Raw genomic sequence first — 23,312 nt, 5'->3', positions numbered from 1 at the left:
CTTTACGACCTCATGGACTGTAGCCTACCAGGCTCCTCCCTCCATGGGATTCTCCAGGCAAGAGTACTGGAGTGGGTTGCCATTTCCTTCTCCAGGGGATCTTCCCAACTCAGGGATCGAACCCGGGTCTCCCACATTGCAGGCAGACGTTTTAACCTCTGAGCCACCAGGGAAGCCCAGAGGAAGCCATATATTAATACCTAAATAAGGAGACGAATCAAATGGTATGGAACTTTCAGGAAGTCTCCATAAAGAGGAGGAAATGGGGAAAAGGGGAGAGAGAATTCATCTTTTGTTTCCCTCCATCCTGTTGTTTGAATCTTGGAAATATAATGGATGGAGCCCCATCACCCATTTGAATGGCAGGGTAGAGAGCCTAAAAGTAGCTCAGTTCTCTGATGCCACTCAGATTTTGAACTGCCAATTTTTGCCTTTTTTTCCCCATAAACAGATTTTTTTCTGTCTTCTATTTACTGTTCTCCAAAAACAGTATTAAGGAACTGAAAATGATGTCATCCTCTTTAGTCAGGTCTCATCAGCTTATACATATCTATGAGTGGGAACTCAAATATCCTTTTTCTCAGGAAGTATAAAATCTTCTACATCTTTTCTCTGGTACATAAAAACTCAATTGTCCCTCAGATTTGATTAAGTTGGAAAATTCTTTCCAGTTATGAAGCAGCCAAAAATATACTTTCTGGTTTCAAATGGACCAAGCCTGAGGCTATATCCTACCATAACCATGACACCTAGAAATAATCTTATGCGTTAAAGTTAATGTATTTTTGGAGAATAAATAACTTCTCTTAGGTTGAGACAAAGAGATAGTTATTCAGCTTCATAAATGTTATTCAGTACTACTGAAAATAATTTTTACATGTATCTGTGTATACAACTGTAAACATTCAAATATATAAGTACTGTCCATATATATGTATGTAAAGATACAAAGATATAGTTTTAGAATTGCTTATTATAATGATATTCTAAAACTCTGAGAAACATAAAAGATAAATGATACAACTTTACTTCTAAAAATGTTGTTACTTCAAGCTACTTCTACAAAGGACTAAGTTGTCATTATACAACATGATATACATACACACAAACACATAATACCTTTAATTTTGTATTCTCAAGATTCAGAGTTTCATTTTCATATTCAATTGAGTGAAGTTTTCTAAGAATTTCTTCACATGAAATTTTTCCATGCTCTTCCATTTTCTTCAGATCTTCCAAAAGATTAATGATTTGCCTTTATAAAAACCATAGAAATTTTCATTCAAACAACATATATCTTAAGTGTACTTCTGAAGTTATTCTTTGTAAAGTACAGTTTCAAAAGTTAATCACACTCAGAACAAAGGAAATAGGAAACCATAATCTATAAGGTTACTTCTACCTGAGTAACTGATTAGAAATAATTATCCATTGATGACACTAATGAAAAATTACACAATATTCTCTTGGCTAGTCAGTAAAACATCTAAACTATGATCCACAGGTAGGACTGTCTTTCTGTCATTCATACATGCATACACACATACGCACAATTTGGGGAAAGAGTTAGAGTTAAATAAAAGTATCAAGTGAGATAATAAACAATCTTTAGAAGCAAATAATACTACTTTTCAATGAAAAAATTGAAGAAAATATACAAAAAGTGAAACATTCAAAAGCAAATATATAGTTCTTTATTAACTTATTAATAATAAATAACAAAATATAAAACATACATATTTTTACTCAGATTTTCTTTGTTATGCATTTAAGACAACTTAAGGATCAATAATTTGTGAATAAAAATGCATTTTAATGGGTAATAATTTTTAATTGTATTTTTAGAGTAAGAAAAGTTTATAAATTATAAATAGCAAACATAGCAAATCAGACAATAGCTTTACCATACGTAATTCATAGGAACCATATATAAACTACTCAAAGAGGAAAGAACTGAAAACATTTCTTATAAAATAGTAAAAAGACTCTTTTTTTTCTTACTTTTTCATTGTTTCGATCTGAACTTCCAACTCAGTTTTCTCTATTACTATTTTCTCATAATGACTTTTCCAGGCATTGGAAGCTGAAACTGTTTCAGACAACTTGGCTTCCTAAAAAATACATAAAGTACTCATCTTGTAATTTAATAACACTAGTTTTGTCCTAAAAACAAATACATTATTAACAAGGAAACACTCATCCTATAAGTTATGGAACTTTTGTTACAGAAAATTTCAGTGTACAAATCTGAATGCAGGAAAACTTTAAAGTAAATTTTAATAATGACTTTATAACACTATTACTTTATATGCATATAATAACAGTTCTAACAACATTTTAAGGATGTTAACACACCTATTTTAAAAAAATGTTTCATAATTACTGAAGATAATTCCCTTTATATTTACTGAATTCTTGTCTTTCTCTGACTTCTTTCACTTAGAACATCCTTCAAGTCCAGCCATGTTGTTGCAAATGGCAAAAGTTCATTTTTATGGCTGAGGAATATTCCTGTGTGTGTATACACTACATCTTCTCTATACAGTCATCTGTTAATGGATACTTAGTTGTTTTCACTGGAGAAGGCAATGGCACCCCACTCCAGTATTCCTGCCTGGAAAATCCCATTGATGGAGGAGCCTGGTAGGCTGCAGTCCATGGGGTCACTAAGAGTCGGACACGACTGAGAGATTTCACTTTAACTTTTCACTTTCACGCACTGGAGAAGGAAATGGCAACCCACTCCAGTGTTCTTGCCTGGAGAATCCCAGGGACGTGGGAGCCTGGTGGGCTGCCGTCTATGGGGTCGCACAGAGTCGGACACGACTGAAGCGACTTAGCAGCAGCAGCAGCAGTTGTTTTCATATCTTGGTTATCATAAATAATGTTGTTATGAACTTTAGGCTACATATCTTTTTAAATTAGCTTTTTGGGTTTTGGGGCCTTTTTGGATAAATATACAGGAATGAAACTTCTGGGTCATATGATAGTTCTATGTCAAGCTATTCTGTATAGATCACTCTACTGACTCTCAACAAATAACTGTCAAATGAATCTACTCTTTACAAATTCACCTAAAGAGCTGTAGCCATTGTACCCCTCTCTAAAGAAAGACAAATTCACTAGAATGACAAGGGTGCCAATAATTACTAATCAGAAGACTTAGAAGTAGTGATATGAGCAGTTTACATTTATTGGGTGCTTCCTTCTTTCCTACCACTGAACAAGTGTTTATTCAACATTTACTATGTGCGAGACTTTTTTTTTACATTTTTACAGTAATCTTTTTAATGTATTTAAAAAAGACTAGTATTCTGTTTTTATATTACATGTAAATGAATGTTAATATGCACTATGAAGGATATGTTTGGCAATTATATTAGAATATAAATTAAGATATTTAGAAATTTTGCCTATAAAATAAGCGCTAAGAAAAAAATTTAAGACATTGATGTGATTAACTGTTGTGGGGCTATTTCAAAAGGAGCAGTCAAGGAAGGCCCGTGTGAAGAGATATCAAGTAGAGATATCAAGTAAAAAGATACCAGAGTGATTTTTAAAAGAATCAGCTATTATAGAACCTGAGAAGAACATTACAGCCAGAGGCAACAGCATAGAACAGTGAAACAAACACAATACCCACATTAGAGGAATAGAAAGGAGGTTAATGTGGCAAAAATGCAGTCTGACAGACACTGTGCTTTGACATATATTTTCTCATTTATTCCTATAGGAGACAGGCAGTATTATTATCCCCTATTTGATAGATAAAGAGCCTAAAGCTTAGAGAGGTTAAGTACCTTACCCAAAGTCACCAGGTTAACAAGTGGCAAAGTCTTCCTATACTATGATCTGGGGCAAGAGTGACATCGTGCTAGTTAAAAGGAAATCCCAAGAATGTTAATGACTCAATTAGTTTTTAACACACAGGAATATTTTCAGCTAGGCCTTCAGCCTTACAGATTTTGCACTTAGTCCTCAAGTCTTTTATCTAATTAAATTCTTCTGAATGTAGGTTAAATATTAAGAGTTTTAAAATGTTCACAGTTGAGCTTATAAAACATTAGGTTGTTTTGTTTATATGACCATTTATGCAAGTCTGTTTTCATTTCATTCGTATCTAAGTTCTTAAGATTTGGGATACCAATGATACTTAAAAAGAGTAAATATTTTATTACTTGGTAACTGAATAAACACAATTCATCAAAAACAAAGCACTAAGTCAATTTTCAACTTTGTTAATAAACCCAAAGATAACTTTCACATGGTGGGTTTACATCAGCACATGTATTTAAATATATTATAGAGTTTAAGTGAAGTGAATTACTGAATAAAGTCATATGGTCTAATAATACTAATCAGCATTTCCCAAACTGGTATTCCTCAGATTCCCATGGACAGAGGAGCCTGGTAGGCTCAAGTCCATGGGGTCACTAAGAGTCAGGCACAACTGAGCGACTTCACTTTCACTTTTCACTTTCATGCATTGGACAAGGAAATGGCAACCCACTCCAGTATTCTTGCCTGGAGAATCCCAGAACAGAGGAGCCTAGTGGACTGCCGTCTGTGGGGTCGCACTGAGTCGGACACGACTGAAGCGACTTAGCAGCAGCAGCAGCATTCCTCAGAATCAGTTCCAAGAGTTACTTTGTGAATAAAAGAATTCTGCAGCTAACTAAGTGGTGGAAAACTCTGAATTCAATACCCTCCTTGACGTTGAAGGCCTTCTCAGAGCCTTTGTTAACGTACTTTAATTTAACGTTAATATGCAATGTAAATTTCCAAGGGTGAACATGTATGAAGTGGTACAAGCCAATGTAATCACAGGTGCTTTGGAACTTACACATCCTTTAAACAAAGTCCCAAGGAAACGCTGATGTAATTCAAAATGCAAATCTGTCACTTTATGTAATCTTTCAAAATAAACACGAAAGCAAAATTAGTATGAGTAAAGTTTTTCTAACAAGATAATTATACTAAGTGTTATGAAGTTAAGTACATAAACTAAGTACATAAAACAATTCTTTAAGGAAGAATGTATATAACTCACCTGCTCTCTAATTTGGGAAGTAAGGTTTTCCATGTCTCCAGTAAAATGTTCAATCCTTTGTTTGTAAATTTTAGATGCCTTTTTTAGAGCAATAGTTTTTTGCCTACTTGATTCTTTCATTGCTACAGCCTCATACTTATTCTTTTTCAACTGCAAATTCCATTCTGATATTTGGGTTTCTAAGCTCTAAAAAATATCAGTGGTAGTTATTTTAGAATGTCAATGTTGACATAAACATTGTTAAAATATGTAAGTAATCTCCCACATAGAATTTATGAAAAAGACTAATAAGTTTAGTAAAAAGCAAAACAGTGAAGAAAGGTGATTTCACCAATGTTTATTTGTAACCAGTTATACAGTGCAAATTTAAAATGTATAAACCTATATAAAGCTAATACTACTCTTACTAAGAAGCTAATACTGGTGATTACGGCAGAAACACTAATTCCCTTAAAACCTTTTTGATTAACTAGAATTTTTTAATTTCACATCTAGAATATTATATATAGCACTCACTAGTTACTGCAAATCAAAAAAAAAAAAAAAAAAAACAATGTAATTAAGCCAGAGACAATTCAAACAGTAGGTACATAAAGCTCAAAGGAATCAGTAGCTCCCCAAATATATTAGGACTCTAGTTCAAATTATAAATGCTTAAAGGATATATAATCAAAATCTATAGATTATGAAAAGTATAAACAAAAACTTATTTGCTATATTTTAATTTACTAGAATTAAGGGGGAAGTCTTGACATTTCAAAGAGTTACATCAAGACAATAAAAGTACTACTTTGCCCAGTAAGTAGTAAGTTTAGTGAAGCTATTATTCTAAGACCACACAGGGTTCCAGAAAGGACTACCAGATCAGTAGGAGTCATTAAGGGTAAAAAGATGTTTGGTTATCTTTTTACCCAAAGGTAAGGCATGTTTTTATCCACTGAGTCTGATAATGTTAATTGACATAACTTTCCTTACATATCTCTTGGGGATATAACTAAACACAGAATATTAGGTTGGGTCGATGATGAATATGATTTAGTGTGATAACTCAAGTTTTAATTTCAAATTATCTTAAAACTTTGTATTTTATTTTATTTTCTTTGCTCACATGGATTTTATTGTTTAGTGGATCAATGAATTCCTAGTCCACCTAGAAGGCCATAAGCCTAATACAATGAACCACAGATACAGCAAGAAGAAACACACTGTTGTGAATAAATCAAAAATTGTGAGACTTCCCTATTTCGTAATTTATACCCACATGGCCCTTAAATCACACACTTTAGAAACAGGAAGAAATCTGGAATCAGTTCCAAATAACCAAACATTAAGAAAATACATTGCTCACTTTGTTACTTTGTATTTTAAAGCATCTGAGTACTAAGAACTTAAAGACTTAAGGTTTTAACGTTTCTACGTTTCTTAAAAGTTGTGTGTTTCAGAAAAGAATGCAAAATTATTAAAGACTTTAAGTTTTAGTCTTCCATTTCCTGGACAATCATTTTAATAAAAAAAAAAACAAAGGAGTTACAGTAAAAGATGGAGCTTTTCTACCTATGATCAACAAAAAACTACACTTAATTTTCAGTAAAACTGAGTTTAAGAGATACATCTTAAACAAGATCTAAAGGCTTGATCTCTTTGAAAAGTAACTTCACAAACTAAGAGAAGAAGCAAAACATTCTTAATTGTCTTTTAAAATCTCTATAAACTAAAAAACCCCATTTTAACAAGTAAACAAGGAAAACAAACTGCAATATAGTTAAGTCAGCTTTAGAGAAAGGAAGAACCCTTCCCAACCCAAGAAAAACAGCTGTACTTTCTCTAAGAAACCACAGGGTGTCATCACCACATCATGAATGACAGGCACACTTACCACTAAGGGTAAAATAGAGTTTCTTTGAACATGGATCCACAAGACTTTCTTACTAGATTATCAAATCCCATGCTCAACCACTATTAGGAAGTGTGCTGAAACTATGAAATTATTTTTATAGTTTCAAAATAACCCCGTCACAGTCATTTGCCAAATGAATGGATATATATTTTAAACCAACTATTTGCCTTTTCCTCTTTCCAAAGAATTATACTTGCAGTATATTATAAAGATAATTATCCTGTCTCCTCTAAAATGTGAAAATCTTCTAACTCTAATTGACATATTTTAAAGATCTAGAAAGAAAAATGAGTTCAAAGTATCTTTAAGGTAGTTCTCAAGGAATTATAATGTAACTAAAAAATTTAAAAGACCCAATATAATTGTTGAGTCATCAACAATACTAAAAAAAAATGAGATTTATGTTGGCAAACGGAGTTAGTTCACTGTGCATGCATTCATTAAAAAAAAACAACAAAACTTGTCAACCCTAAATAAATTTCAAAACTGTGTTAGAAGGAATGTAAAAAAAATCCATGAGCTAATTCAACTTCTTCTAATTATTTCTAAATAATAGAATTTTGTAAGAGAATGTGAACTCAAAGTATTAGACAGGTGAATATGATGGCAAAATCTTAGGATTTTATAGCTTATATTTGCTCTCCTAAATACCATGAATATAAAAAGGAACTGTCAAATTTAACTCAAAAAAATGTTTACTATTTCATTTTTAAACTAAAGAAAATATTTTCAAGAACTTCCCCAACTGCTATTTAAGGACATAATTTAAAAAAAAAAAAAAGGTAAATTGTAATAGATAATCTGAGATATTAAATTACATGTATTCTCTTATATTTACCATGACAGAGCAGTACAATTCCAACTCTAGTTCATCTCCAGTGCCCTAAGACACGGACGCAAAGAACACAGGGAATCTCTGGGGGAAAGTGCTAAAAAGCACCTAAAGGCAGACAAAAGACAAAGTTTATGTCTCACATAAGTCTGCTTAATGTCTCTTTCATGGGCAAAAGCTTTTTGCCACTGAAGGAAAAAAGGAAAAACAACCTTGATATGCAGTTGTGAAAAACAAGTGCCTGGGCTACAGGCATCTGCCATGATTAGGAAGATAAAAGCAAACAGAAATCCAGCACAGAAGTCCTCACACTCAATGGGGTTTGTCTTTCTATACTTCTCTTTCAAAAGTGGCCACATTGCTTCTTTTCCTTTAGCAAAAATGACAGTAGATGCAGTTAGCTTGTGTCATACCACAGCAACCTCAAACTCTCACCTCAAAGTGACTGTGAGGCTTCCACAAGAATATTTAAACTATGCAGTTTAAACCAGAGAATTCCTCTTAATTACCCTGCTAAAAAAGCTGTATAACAGGTTATTTGATTATCTAAACACCAATGCTAGGTTACCTGATCTTAATGTTATTATTATTAGCAACAAAATCAATATAATAAACATTATTGTCTCATTAAATAAGTGCAAGAGTATTTAAGTATATTATAGGCACATAAAAGGGATGACTGTATACCAAATATTAATAGCTTCAGTATTTTTAAGTTATTTTAATTTTCTCTTATATTTAATAGCTTTTCCAAATAAATATAATTTAAGAATAGAGATTTTTTTAAGTAATTCAATCTTATACAAATCCTTCCTAGATCGGTACTACAGAGAGAGAGCATTTTCATATTAGGATCTGGAGCCAAATCTTTAGAAAGACCAGAAATGTTAAGATTTGCCTCAAATATGGATTTCCCATGGCAACACTTAAATTGAATTCTTTCAAAACCAGAATTAAGACTATATTGTCATTCATTACTGTTAGCACTTAAAACTATAAAAATGGATGAGTATTTATAACCTTTATGTGTTCTTTTAATTTCTCATTCTCTGCTTCCTTTTTATGAATTTGGGACTGCAGTCGTTCATGTACTACTTTCACTGATTGTGAAAAACGGCTTGCTTTCAAAGCATTTGCCTATAAGAGAAAACAAAACAAAAATGTGTTATTTGATGTATTTCTCTACATTATTAAACTTTACAGTACTTGCATATGATCTAAAAATTTACTAAAGAGCAAAGTACAACACTCCCATTACGAATGGATTTTATATAAAATCAAGGGGATGTTTTCTACTCCTCTTTTTAATAATTCCTAATTATCTCCTGTTACAAGTTCCTATCTATCATCCTAAGTAAAATCATGGATATGTCTAAAATGATCCTACAAACACAGAAATACCTTAATTTATACTAAAACTGAAATATATATTTATACATAGGTCCCTGACTTATGCCAAGTACCCTGAATGAAGCATCATAAAAATCTAAAAAGAAAAAACTTTAAAAAATTAAGATGTTATATTTGATACATAAAACTGGGGAAAATGTCCAAATAACCTAAAAAACTTTGTGTCTATTTATAAGGATAAATAGGAGGCCAGCATGGAAAGAAGGGAAAGAAGGAGTCAATATTAAGAAAATATGATGAATTAAGCTCAAAATTTGCTTACCTTTTCATTCTGAAACAAAGAAGAAAGTTCTTGGATATAGGTCTCCTTTTCAAGTACCTTGTTCTTAAGATTCTTCAATAAATATAATGTTAAAGTTAGAAATATCACAACTTGGGTAATGTTGGCTAATTTTATAAAACTGACCAGCATATAAACAAAAAAATTCAGAAAACTAGACTCCCAAGTATAAAAGACTTACAATGTTTTCCCTTTCATTATCAGTTAGTTTCTCTAACAAGTTGGATAAACTTTCCCCTCTCTGTGGAAAAAAGAAGTTATAAATCAGTGTTCACAAGCTATATTTCTCTACACAATAGCAGAAAGTGGATTAAGCATCAAAATTAAGAAATTAATGTGGTGCAGCATATAGTGGTGATCACAGCTGCCTTCCAAAGAAATTAATATGGACAACTACCATGCACAGTTCAGCTTTAAAGTTAAAAACCAGAAAGATTTTTGCTTAAGTGTTCCAAATCAATTTTTGTCCACAATTTATAAAATTAATTTCTAAATAATGCCTCATAAAGTACAAGCCAATGACATAAAAATCACAAGAACCTTGTATACAAAGGAGGCTCACAATGCTGTTTATAAACAGGTAAAAATTATAAGCAGCCTAAAGTCTACCAAAAAGAAATGTTTTAAAGAATTATAGCAAATCAATAAAAGAATTCCATGTAGATATTTTAAATGAGGATGCAGAAAATGTTTATTCACTTTGAGGGTCACACATACCATATGATTCTATTTATATAAAATATCAGAGCTTCCCTGATAGCTTAGTTGGTAAAGAATCTGCCTGCAATGCAGGAGACCCTGCTTCAATTCCTGGGTCAGGAAGATCCACTGGAGAAGGGATAGGCTACCCACTCCAGTGTTCTTGGGCTTCCCTTGTGGCTCAGCTGGTAAAGAATCTGCCTGCAATGTGGGAGACCTGGGTTTGATCCCTGGATTGGGAAGACCCCTGGAGAAGGGAAAAGCTACCCACTCCAGTATTCTGGCCTGGAGAATTCTATGGACTATATAATCCATGGGGTTGCAAAGAGTGGGACACAACTGAGCGACTTTTACTCACTTGATAAAAAGTATGTGAAATTAGCAAATCCACAGACACAGAAAAAGCAGATAATGGACAAAGAAGGGGTAGATGGGGATGAGAAGCAAAATTCTAAAGGGCGAAGGTTTTCTATTTGTAGTTATGAAAATGCTCCAAAGTTGATGGTGATGACTACACAATTCTGTGAATATACCAAAAATCACTGAATTGCACACTTTGTACCAGTGAAATGTATAGTATGTGAATTAGATCTCAATAAAACCGTTAAAAAAAGAATATATGAATGCATAAATAAAATGAATACAAGAGCTTAAATCCCAAGAGTTTTTTATAGTAACTGAAATCAAGTGAAACAAATAATGAAAGTTCTTGAGATTGAAAATAAAAATGTGTTTTCTATAAAATATGCTGCTTTCATGTAAAACTACTCATGAAACACTGAAAGTGGGGGTTAATGATTGCCATTTCAAACAAAAATTCAAGAATCATTTCCATTTCAAATATACCAATATTTTAATTTCTACAGTTCAAGAACCAATATACCCTTCAAGTGAGAAATACCACTATTGAAATAGTGCTTAGCATTTCTTACTTGTTGGTATTCTGTCTTTCTAAGAAGATGTTCTAAAGTTTGTTTTACACGTTTAAGTGTCTAATTCTATTGTTAATATTTCTGTCTGTTTAGAAATCTTCAAATTGGATGCAGAAAGATTAGCCTGACAAAATATAAGAGCCACAAACACATTTTAAGACATTGCATTAAGAGACTCTAAAACGTAATGCTACTATTAGCAAAGAATATTTTTTCCCAGTAAAGAAAATCATTCTTTTGCATATGTTGTTGTTGTTGTTGTTTAGTCACTAAGTTATATCCAACTCTTTGTGACCCCATGGACTGTAGCCCGCCAAGCTCCTTTGTCCATGGGATTTCCCAGGCAAGAATACTGGAGTGGGTTGCCATTTCCTACTCCAGGGGATCTTCCTTACCCAGGGATCGAACACAGGTCTCCTGTATTGGCAGGTAGGTTCTTTACCACTGAGCCTCCAGGGAGGCCCTCTTTTGCACATAGAAATAGTAAAATTTGCCAAGTTTATAGCTGCTGCTGCTAAGTCACTTCAGTCTTGTCTGACTCTGTGTGACCCCACAGACGGCAGTCCACCAGGCTCCCACGTCCCTGGGATTCTCCAGGCAAGAACAATGGAGTGGATTGCCATTTCCTTTTCCAATGCATGAAAGTGAAAAGTGAAAGTGAAGTTGCTCAGTCGTGTCTGACCCTCAGTGACCCCATGGACTGCAGCCTTCTAGGCTCCTCCATCCATGGGATTTTCCAGGCAAGAGTACTGGAGTAGTGAATAGTATTTGTTACATGGTATACTAAAGTAAAATGAAATCAAAATAAGGGCTTAAACCCTAAAGTATTTCAGGAATTTATTATAATACAACTAATATTATACAATTTGCCCTTAACTCAAACTTTAATACACTGTAATTTTAGAATAGAGGTTTTTAATCCACATGGTAGTACAGAAAATATATTTCATCTCTCAGAATATTTTAAATTCACTCTTGTTCTAGTTCTTGGCTCTAGTTCAACTCCACGTAAGTCAAGCACCGAGGTACACAATTTCTAGCCTGGCCTCTCATCAAGTGCATTCCTGAGATTATCTTTGACAGAAAGAATTGCAATTAATGACATAGGAAAAAAGAACATTGATAAACTTGCATTTTTTTATATCAAATACCAGTGTATGAGCATAATTACTGTAAGAATATGAGACCTCAGTTAATGCATTCTGAGTATTATCCTAGCTCCTCATTTTATTAGATGTTCACTAGTCAAGTACTCACATTTTCAAAACTAATCTCTTCAATGGTGTCCTTAAACAATGGCAGAAGTAATTCTGCAGAACAAGTTGCTAACTCGGCTTCCTTAAACAATGCTTCCAATTCGGTCTTCTCATTTTGGATGTCCTGCTTTAGGCTATGCACAAAGAAAATTTAAGTTAAAACTGTTACATAAATTTGTTTTACTTTTTTGTGCAAACTAAGCATAGCCTGATTAAGTATTACAGTTCCATAAATTGCTCTGCAAAATTTAACACTAAATTGTCACTGAAAATGTATACATTTTTTCTATACTTCCGTATTTTTTCTACACTTAACTATAAATGGTAAGACAGTTTCTAAAATGTTAAGATATATAAAATATGAAGACTACCAACAGCAATATATCACTCTACTATTCGGTAATTATTCAACATCTCTTCTCCAGTTTGTAAAATGATTTATATGAATGTGTGTCTTTTTTTTCTTCCCTCCCTTCTCCCTAGTCCAAAAACAAAAGATCTGACTTTCTAGCCCTTATTCCCAATCCTTTCTTGAAATCTATTGTTCTTCACAAAAAAATCCCTCCAGAAGAATGTGTAAGCTAAACAAATGAAACACAAAAAACACTGCTCCAGACACCTAAAAATTCTTCACATTTGGTTTTATAAAACATTATCATTTAAAATGAAACTGATTATATTTGCTTTCACTATAAAATACATTTCTGGGGGGAGACAAGAAGTTCATACTTTTACATCCCAAAATAGGGATGCTTCTTAATAATCTTTGTCAGTCTGGAAGCCGTCTTGAGCTGTCTCTCCTGTACATGTCCAAAACTTATAGAATGAGCATCAAATAGTATGAGGAATATCCCAGAGATGGGATACAGCAATTTTTAAACCTCTAGCAAAGAAGCATCACATAGAGGGCTTGAAGGAGTTGTTAAAGTAAGAATGTTAAGCAACATTCTGGAAGCAAGATTCCAAGGTAGGCTTTCTGTATACTGTAAGTAAGAGCCCATCACCAATAATTTTCATTTCAGATATAGATGCACCTAAGAAATACCCTTTCACTAATACTCCTAATAGCAGAGAGAACTCTGAGTTAAAAAGTGACTCAAAGAAGTTGGATTTTGAGTATAAAGAAGCTTTAAGAATACTTTCACTAATTTATTTCATTTAATCTTTATATGAGCAGAGTCATTTGGACAAAAATCTACGTATAAGTTTGAAGAGGCTTTTACAGTATTTATAAATAAAATTCCAAGCATTACAAGAAAGCACTGTGTCTTTCTTTAATTGACACCACTTTTCTTCTATGGAACATAATATAATGGCTCAACAACAATGAAAGGCATCTTAGAGGCTATGTCTCTACGAAATACATTGTATTCTTAAGCACCACTGGCTTCAAATGATGGGCCTAAGGAAGATGCTCGCTATAAAAGACAATTATCATTATTAAAAACCATGTACAGAAAATCAAAAATAATTATATATGACCAAACATTATTTTCATTTATAACTAAAAGCTGCACTATATCATCCATAGCAACAATCACAGTATTTTAAGATTGTCACTTTGGGGAGCAATGAGTCATACAAAAAACAAGTGCATCCCCATACCAAAGAAGCAAAGTATGACAGGTATCTTTTAGATAGCAATATACCAAATGACAGTGAATTAGTACTCATTAACTATATTTCCAATATTACATGGTATTTATATTTTCATTTATCTTAGGTAAAAAGGTATATACTTTATAAATTTTTATAGGTAATGTTTTCAATTTTAATTGCTGTCATTAAAATTTTAAAACAGCCACATTCTGCTACATGAGTACTTTGTAATCAAATTAAATATTAATTACTAGACTGTTAGATGATATTCTTGAAAGAATGCTACATTTGAAATAGTTTACAATATGGACAAAATACGAAACCCTGAAATCAAGAAAATTAAGTTATCCCCTGCTATTGTTGAGAATACCAGCTGAGATGACTTTCACTGGCATCCTGTGGTAAACCTTCTTTCTCTGATCTACTTTCAAAATGGGAAAAGAGTTCTTCTGAATGACTTCCATCATTTGCAGTCTCCTCCATAAATTAAATGGATTTATCGGTGGCTTCCACAGCAAGTTCTCCACATAAGCTGAAACCTAGGAAATATTTTCATTATTAAACATTTCAATAGATTCTTTTTTTCTGTTATTACCCTATAAGATAAAAATCCTAAAGATGCCTAAAAGAAAAATATTTCACAGACAAAACTCAAATTGTAGCTGCTACTTGTTGTGATACTAATTTAAAGTTGTATCAAAATTGCATAGCACAATCATTCAACAATTGCCAACTGCCAGTTTCCAAAAAGTCACTATTTTCTACATGCTCACAAGAATGTATAGATTACTATTAGTCTATTTCTTGAAGCATTAAAATAATATCTTGATCCAAACAGACTAGAAAATGGACATAAAAGTCATGGATTAACTATCAATTTCAGTTTCATTCAGCTCAATTCAGTTCAGTCGCTCAGTCGTGTCCGACTCTTTGTGAGCCCATGAATCGCAGCACACCAGGCCTCCCTGTCCATCACCAACTCCCGGAGTTCACTCAAGCTCACGTCCATTGAATTGGTGATGCCATCCAGCCATCTCATCCTCTGCCGTTCCCTTTTCCTCCTGCCCCCAATCCCTCCCAGCATCAGAGTCTTTTCCAATAAGTCAATTCTTCACATGAGGTGGCCAAAGTAGTTTCAGCTTTAGCATCATTCCCTCCAAAGAAATCCCAGGGCTCATCTCCTTCAGAATGGACTGGTTGGATCTCCTTGCAGTCCAAGGGACTCTCAGGAGTCTTCTCCAACACCACAGTTCAAAAGCATCAATTCTTCGGCACTCAGCTTTCTTCACAGTCCAACTCTCACATCCATTCATGACCACTGGAAAAACCATAGCCTTGACTAGACGGATCTTTGTTGGCAAAGTAATGTCTCTGCTTTTCAATATGCTATCTAGGTTGGTCATAACTTTTCTTCCAAGGAGTAAGTATCTTTTAATTTCATGACTGCAGTCACCATCTGCAGTGACTTTGGAGCCCAAAAAAATAAAGTCTGACACTGTTTCCACTGTTCCCCATCTATTTCCCATGAAGGGATGGGACCAGATGCCATGATCTTCGTTTTCTGAATGTTGAGCTTTAAGCCAACTTTTTCACTCTCCTCTTTCACTTTCATCAAGAGGCTTTTTTTTTTAATTCCTCTTCACTTTCTGCCCTAAGGGTGGTGTCATCTGCATATCTGAGGTTATTGATATTTCTCCCGGCAATCTTGATTCCAGCTTGTGCTTCTTCCAGCCCAGCATTTCTCATAATGTACTCTGCATATAAATAAGCAGGGTGACAATATACAGCCTTGACGTACTCCTTTTCCTATTTGGAACCAGTCTGTTGTTCCATGTCCAGTTCTAACTGTTGCTTCCTGACCTGCATATAGGTTTCTCAAGAGGCAGGTCAAGTGGTCCGGTATTCCCATCTCTTTCAGAATTTTCCACAATTTATTGTGATCCACACAGTCAAAGGCTTTGGCATAGTCAATAAAGCAGAAATAGATGTTTTTCTGGAACTCTCTTGCTTTTTCCATGATCCAGAGGATATTGGCAATTTAATCTCCGGTTCCTCTGCCTTTTCTAAAACCAGCTTGAACATCTAGAAGTTCATGGTTCACGTACTGCTGAAGCCTGGCTTCGAGAATTTTGAGCATTACTTTACTAGCGTGTGAGATGAGTGCAATTGTGCAGTAGTTTGAGCATTCTTTGGCATTGCCTTTCTTTGGGATTGGAATGAAAACTGACCTTTTTCATTAGATCTATTCAATAAGAAATGAATGTTATTCATGCCTATAACAATAAAAATTTAAGATACTTTTGAAAGTATTTGGCAACAGTAGCTGCAAAGATAAAGGTTTGTTTTTTTTTTTAAGTAGACTTTTCAACATTAAATTCACTTATTTCTATAAATAAATCCTATTTTTTTAAAAAAGTTCAATCTAGGATATTCTTTGGTGATACTGAATGGACAGATGATACTACATCTAAGTCTTACTAAATAATCTAATTGTTTTCTCTCAAATTTGGAGATGTCATTTTAAAATGTGAATTTTAAATTTATGACATTGATGACTTTCTTCAAAGCTATTTCATTTTAATTAATGAATTAGTGCTTTGGCAATCATTAAGACTGTATTTTCTTAATTCTAATATATGGAAATGTGTCTCCCTAATTCTGTTTATACAAAATCAAACATCATACTTAAGGTCTTCTGCATTTTTGCAGAGATACTTTTCCTCGTAATTTATTTTTAATTTTCTGTATCATAAAATACATATGTTCAAGAATTTTCAGATCTCTAGATAGATGTGAAATTAAAGGTTGAAAAGTACTCACAATATTTAATTAGCAATTCAGAAATCATTTAAAATGTCTGTAAAAAATGCATCTCTTTTTGTCTGAAGGTTCTATATATCAGAGAGATATTTAGGATATAGGCCAATGAAAGCATGCTCATATTTTTTAAACACTAGCAACTCATGTCAAATGGAAATGCAGAATAAGATACATATAGTCTAAGATGATCTACGTGACTGCTACAAATATGCAACATCTGTTATTAAGACATAACAATATTTTGAGCTATTGGCAGTCCAGAAAAAATTTTTAAATACTAATATACAGGCATTCCCTGGTGGCTCAGACAGTAAAGAGTCTGCCCACAATGTGGGAGACCAGAGTTCGATCCCTGGTTTGGGAAGATCCCCTGAAGAAGAAAATGGCAACCCACTCCAGTATTCTTGCCTGGAGAATCCCCCGGATAGAGGAGCCTCGTGGGCCTCAGTCCACAGAGTCGCAAAGAGTCAGACACAACTTAGAGACTTCACTTTCACGAATATACAAAATCAAATGAAAAACCAAACCTAAAGATGAAAATGAATATGCTTGGATAAGTCACTGCAATCAAGGAAATCATCATCTACTCATTTGCTCAGTTCTGGTACTTATCTTTTGTCCATTAACTTGTTTAAATATCTGTCTCTCTGTACAACGGAATCTCAAGAAAAATTTCTTCTTTACTAGAATCTTCAGCACCTATAAGCCTTGTAAAAGTTAAGCAATAACTGAAGGAGAGGGCTCAAGGCTTGGCATAATTTACAAATATGATGAATCAAGACTGACGCTTTTTATAACTATTCACCCCTTGATTCATCTTTTGCTGCTGCTGCTGCTATGTCACTTTAGTCGTGTCCAACTCTGTGCGACCCCATAGACGGCAGCCCACCAGGCTTCCCATCCCTGGGATTCTCCAGGCAAGAACACTGGAGTGGGTTGCCATTTCCTTCTCCAATGCATGAAAGTGAAAAGTGAAAGTGAAGTCGCTCAGTCGTGTCCAACTCTAGTGACCCCATGGACTGCAGCCTACCAGGCTCCTCTGTCCGTGGGATTTTCCAGGCAAGAGTACTGGAGTGGGCTGCCATTGCCTTCTCCGGATTCATCTTTTAGGGGATCACTAAAAGAACAATAGTTCATATATTTAAAACAAAAGTTTACAAATCAGTATAAGAGGATAAGGATCCTCAATTTATTGAAAACATTTTATGAGGTAAGATTCAGTTTGAGAACTCCCTTGTGTCCAGTGGCTAAGATTCCACACTCTCAATGCAGGGGGCTTGGGTTCAATCTCTGGTCAGGGAACCAGATCCCAAATGCCTCAATTAAAGATCCTGCATGCAGCAACGAAGACCCTACATGTGGCAACTAAGACCCAAGGCAGCCACATAAGTAAAGAAAAAGAAATATTAAAAAAAATATTCAGCTTGGTATTAGTACTTTAAATGAGTTCTTGCTTAGCTTTGTGGGAAACGAATATAGGATTATTCACTTATAATATATAGGAATACAGAAACTTCTCAAAATATGGTTGAGAGGTTCCAAGGTACTCCACTATTTTTGTGTTGTTATAATACTATGAGCAGAAACATTTGTATGCTGAAAAATGTAATAATTTTCTTTAACATAAAAAGTCTTGCCTTTATAAAAAAAAGCTATCTTCTTGGTGCATCAAACGTATTCTTGCATGGAAAAAAAGCAGATATTTCAGAAGGAAATGTTATCAATTGTGTAGAATAAATGCCAATTTACAAATGTATTAAACTTTTGTCCAATTTGCTCATGGTGAAACAAAGACACATATTCTGCACCCACACTTTTAATGATCAAATCCCTAAAGAACACCAATTTTAAAACATTTTTAAAGAATTAAATTTCTTATATAGAAATGACTTTCAGTCTTCTATCCAAAAGGCATATATTTAAAGCCTTTTCCAGGAGTGGTCATGGGTTTCTGGCAACCCAGCTACATTCACTAAACTATGTTCCATTTTGGCCAACAACAAGCATTTGAGCAATGGCTGTTCAGGGACCATGATGCTGCCATGATCACAGAAAGGAAAGATCACAGTCCATGATGTTCCATAGCACCTATATTGTTCTATACAAACTAATCAGCTTCAAATATGCATTCAAAACTATCTCTTTGAAGAGAAAAGTATATGAATCTTGCATATTTCATTTTGTTTTGCCAAATACTAACCCTTGGAAAACTAGTTCCCATTAGGGTCAAACAAAAGCATGCAGTTTATACTGAAATATTCACTACGAAATATTCAGCAAAGAACACCAAGTAGATACAGAAATGCTACTCATTTCCCTCACTAAACACTAGTCAAAGTTTACTAGAGATGTAATTGTATAGCTTTTTGGACTCCATAGCAAAAAAAAAAAGATATTTGGGATTAGGCAGGGTAAAAATAGCCAGAGATGGAAAACAGATCTTATGAGTGAAAGCTATCAAAATTGAAAAAAAAAAAAAACATTTTTTAAATATAGAGAGATTAACTTTGAAAATTAGCTAATGCTTCTGTCCAATGAATAAAGGAATTTGAAAATAAAAGGGTTGCAGATTGGATAATATCAAGAAAAAAGTTGACAGGATGAGTGTCTGATTTGTAAATAAAGAATACATACATATTTTCAAGGCCCAAGTCCTCCCTCCTTCTCAAAATATTCCTCTGACTGATTCAGTCCACCAAGAATCCTAAACATCTAATAATATTTTCAGAATTATACTGTTTAGAATTTAATTGCTCTATGAAGGATAAAATTTTTAAATGGCTACTAAATCTGTTAGGGCAATATACTCATCACTCTTTACCCTCAAAAATTACATAATACAGTGAGAGGTATAGGTTAGAATCCAATATATAAGTGATGGTGAGCAAATAATTTATTATTCAACCTGAAACACTTAAGGGATCAAGCGGGCCTCATAGAGAACTTAATTACCCAGAAGACTGGACCAAAGTCTTCAGAGTACCATTTCACCCTAACTAATCAGTATCCTTTTATCAGATAAAATAAAACATTTTCTTTCCCTTCAACACATGAACAGCATGAGGACATGCTGCCATTTATCAACAGAGCATTAACTTATAACCTTATAACATCACCTCACAAAAATCCTACACAGTTTCTATTAACATCCCAAAGCTACACATGAAGAAACCAAGTTTTAGAAAGGTTAAACAGCTTGCTCAAGTTTATAAGTAAGGAAGTGGTGGAACTCAGTTTTGAAGCAAAAGCCAGCAGATAATAAAATGTAAGAATTTACACAGCTGAAAGTAACATACAAACTTCTCTTTTATAAGTATTTTAACAATACTCTTATAAATTCAGTTTATATTTTAAAAATGAAAACTGTTCTGTACAAGGAAATAAAGGATGAGTAAGACTGAGCTCCTTGAAGGCACAGGCAAGTCTAAATCGAGAGAAGACTGTGAGCGTGCTAAGTCACTTCAGTTGTTTCCGACTCTGCGAACCTATGGACTGCAGCCTGCCAGGTCCCTCTGTCCATGGGATTCTCCAGGCAAGAATACTGGAGTGGGTTGCCAGGCTCTTCTCCAGGGGATCTTCCTGGCCCAGGGCTTGAACCCATGTGTCATGTCTCCTGCATTGACAGTCAGGTTCTTTACCACTAGCATCACCTAGGAAGCCCCAGAGAAGACCGAGAGCAGACAACTAAAATCCAGTGTGCTAAAGGTTATAAGGGACTCACTGGGTACCCTGAAAGCAACGAGCAGGATCCTGGGAGACTTCCCAGAGGTGAATCCGCAGTAGAGTCCAGCAGAACACATCTGAGGCTGGCAAGAGGGAAAAGAAAAAGGCATTCCAGATAGAGAGTAAAGTACCAGCAAGAACAAGGAATCATGACAGAACATGATTTGAAAGGGCACTTGGCAAATGATGAGACTGACTGGACACATGAAAGCAGTAATTCTATGCAAAGTTCAAGAGCTTGAGTTTCTTTTCCAAAAGGTTCAGACAGACCATTAAATAATTTTAAGCAGGAGAATGCCAGATCAGAAGTGCATCTTTTAAAGATAAACCCAGTGGTGTTTTGGAAAACAGACTAGGCATATGGAGGAGAGTAGAAATACTCTCAAGAGAGATGAAATTGCAACAAAAATGTTTGAAAAAATCAAAAGTTGCTCCTGCTGGTGATTAAAACAAACAAACAAAACCCCACAGAAAACAATGAAGGAATTAGAATACAGGAAAAGCAAAAGATCAGTATGGAAATGATCAAATGTAACCCCTCATTTACTCATGACCATCTGAATGGATGCTCAATATTTAAGTTGCAGAAAATGACTGCTTATTCCGTTAAATACAAAAATTAACTTAGACCAGTTTGAAGAAAATCGTTTAAAAGCGTGTATTAGGACTTCCCTGGCTGTCCGGTGATTCAGACTTCACCTTCCAAGCAGGCAGTATGGGTTCAATTCCTCCTCAGGGAGCAAACACCCCACATGTCTCATGGCGAAAAAAAAACAAACATAAAACAAAAGCTACATTGTAACAAGTTCAATAAAACTTCAAAAACTGTCCATATCAAAAAAACCTTTAAAAAATAAATGTATTATTTTTTCCTTCTCAGAGTTATCCGTACAGAATCAACTCAACTTCAAAATAATTCTTTCAAAAATCATTCTTGCAGAATTATTACAAATCATCTTCAGTGTTGTAAAAAACTGACTGAGTTCTACTAAGCCAGGGCCCAGGGGAACAATCATTGACTTTCAACAGAACTGTGCCCAAGGGAATAGATGTTTTGTTAACCTCATTGCTATACCCAGCTTCTAGGGTCTCAATCATTTGCACAAACTAAGCAGTGATTAGCAGCGGTGTAAACAAAGCCATTTTCTCATACCTTTGGGAGTTTCCGATGCAAAAACTACCTTACTAATACACATCAATTTTGAAATAAGAAAAAGAGAAGCAAGAAAATGGATACCTGGCTGTTAAGGACCATAACAAACATGACCGTGACAATCTTATTGTAAGCAGGAGGGTATTAAACTCATTTTAAAAGTAGACAGGCTTTCTGCAGTCTATTCCTTAAACCATAACCAACCAGGTGGTACTTAAAACTACTCCAAGAACCTCATTCACTGAACCATCAAGGAAGCCCTCATTCATCCAAAAACACCTGAAACCTAACTGTGTGTGAGGTGATAGGGAAACTTTGTCTTTGCAATACTTTCTCCCCAACACCAGCCAAAGTCTGGCTATGGTTTTCCCACTAAACAAGCACCACTTACCGACCACCTACTCAAAACCTGACATTGGTTAACTTAAATCTTATTACAACCACTCGAAAGTGACTTATCCCTCATTTTACGAATAAGGCAACTGAAACCAGAGAAGTTAGTGACTTGTCCAAACCACACACTTTAAAGAATAGAGGCTGGAAATCTAGGACCCTGGAAAAGAAATGATTTCCCGAGGCCTTAAGTATTCTTTACTAAAGGAGCCCCGGAGCCTACTACAGTCTGGCTTATTATATAGCGGGGCACTTCAAAATCAGCCGAATACGTAAACGGGCAGTGTTTCCTAAAGAAGCGCTGCCGTTACCAGGGCCTTCTGGATTACGTCTCCGTCCTGGACAAGCCCGCCTCACGACGATCTGCCAGGCTGTTCAGGGACCACACCCTTCCTCGCTGCCTTTCCCAAGCCCAGGCTGCGAGTGGGAGGTGTAGGCAGAAAGGGGCTGAGGTTAATTTTGGGTGGACGCGAGGGGCTTTCACTTCCGTAACTCACCAAGGCCACGGCCACGGCCCCAACCCGGGACCCTTAAAGCCACCCGCGGTAACCGACCCTCCGCCGCCCAAGCCCAAATTTTCCCCTCCAAAAGCAGGCCGTCGCTTCCACCACTGCGTCATCACGCCGCCGTGACGTAAGGCCGCCGCCGGGCCGCAGGGGCCCCGAAGGCTGACGTTGGGTGAAGGTTGGTGCAAACCCTGGCGAGCATACCTGTGCTCTCCAGCCCTGGGTGGGCCAGCAGGGAGGGAGCAGGATGCGGGGGGCAGTGCAGTGGATGAAAGCTAGGAAGGAAGGCAAGGACGCGACTCTGGAAGCAGGCGAATTCCTAGAACGGCCTGAGTGGAAGAATGCCCAACGGGGAGCAATCGGGACAAAACCGGGTTGGTAACCGGCAAGTAGCTTCTCTGGCAACGGCCGCCCCGCCCCTTCGGTAGGGCCCGCAGCGGCGCAGCCAATTAGCCGAGTTCAGGAAAGCGAGCGCCGGCGTTTGCTACTGTAGTCAGGAGTGAGGGGGCGGGGCACGGGGGAGGCGTCTTATCTCTGAGTTGCTTCTCCCGGTAAACTCCCCCACCCCCAACCTTTTGTTTTAAGAAAAGGGTAGCACTTGTGTATAGTTACCAAAGTCTTAACTGTTGAGTTCACCCAGAAAGGGAAATAAGGCCGATGCCTTCCAAATCTTCTGATACTAGGCTTGAATCATCAAAAGTGCCCTCCTTTTGTTTTTTTAAAGGGGGAAATTTGAAAAAAAAAAAAAAGGCAATCGCGACT

General features: G+C 35.4%; 1 protein-coding gene across 1 annotated transcript in view; it reads right to left on the bottom strand.

Annotated features, from left to right (window-relative positions):
* The window catches only part of ODF2L (outer dense fiber of sperm tails 2 like), a 42,582-nt gene extending 19,678 nt beyond the window's left edge, over nt 1-22,904 (bottom strand). Inside the window, 11 exon segments of the mRNA XM_027536665.1 lie at nt 1,120-1,255; nt 2,002-2,111; nt 5,051-5,236; nt 8,800-8,916; nt 9,452-9,523; nt 9,651-9,710; nt 11,101-11,155; nt 11,157-11,224; nt 12,358-12,490; nt 14,326-14,494; nt 22,755-22,904. Coding sequence (XP_027392466.1) covers nt 1,120-1,255; nt 2,002-2,111; nt 5,051-5,236; nt 8,800-8,916; nt 9,452-9,523; nt 9,651-9,710; nt 11,101-11,155; nt 11,157-11,224; nt 12,358-12,490; nt 14,326-14,438 — 1,050 coding nt within the window. The 5' untranslated portion in view covers nt 14,439-14,494; nt 22,755-22,904.
* Nucleotides 22,905-23,312: the final 408 nt, after the last annotated feature.

This window comes from Bos indicus x Bos taurus, chromosome 3 (assembly GCF_003369695.1).
Source record: "Bos indicus x Bos taurus breed Angus x Brahman F1 hybrid chromosome 3, Bos_hybrid_MaternalHap_v2.0, whole genome shotgun sequence".
NCBI lineage: Eukaryota > Metazoa > Chordata > Mammalia > Artiodactyla > Bovidae > Bos > Bos indicus x Bos taurus.
This window is presented reverse-complemented; position numbering and strand designations above follow the sequence as displayed.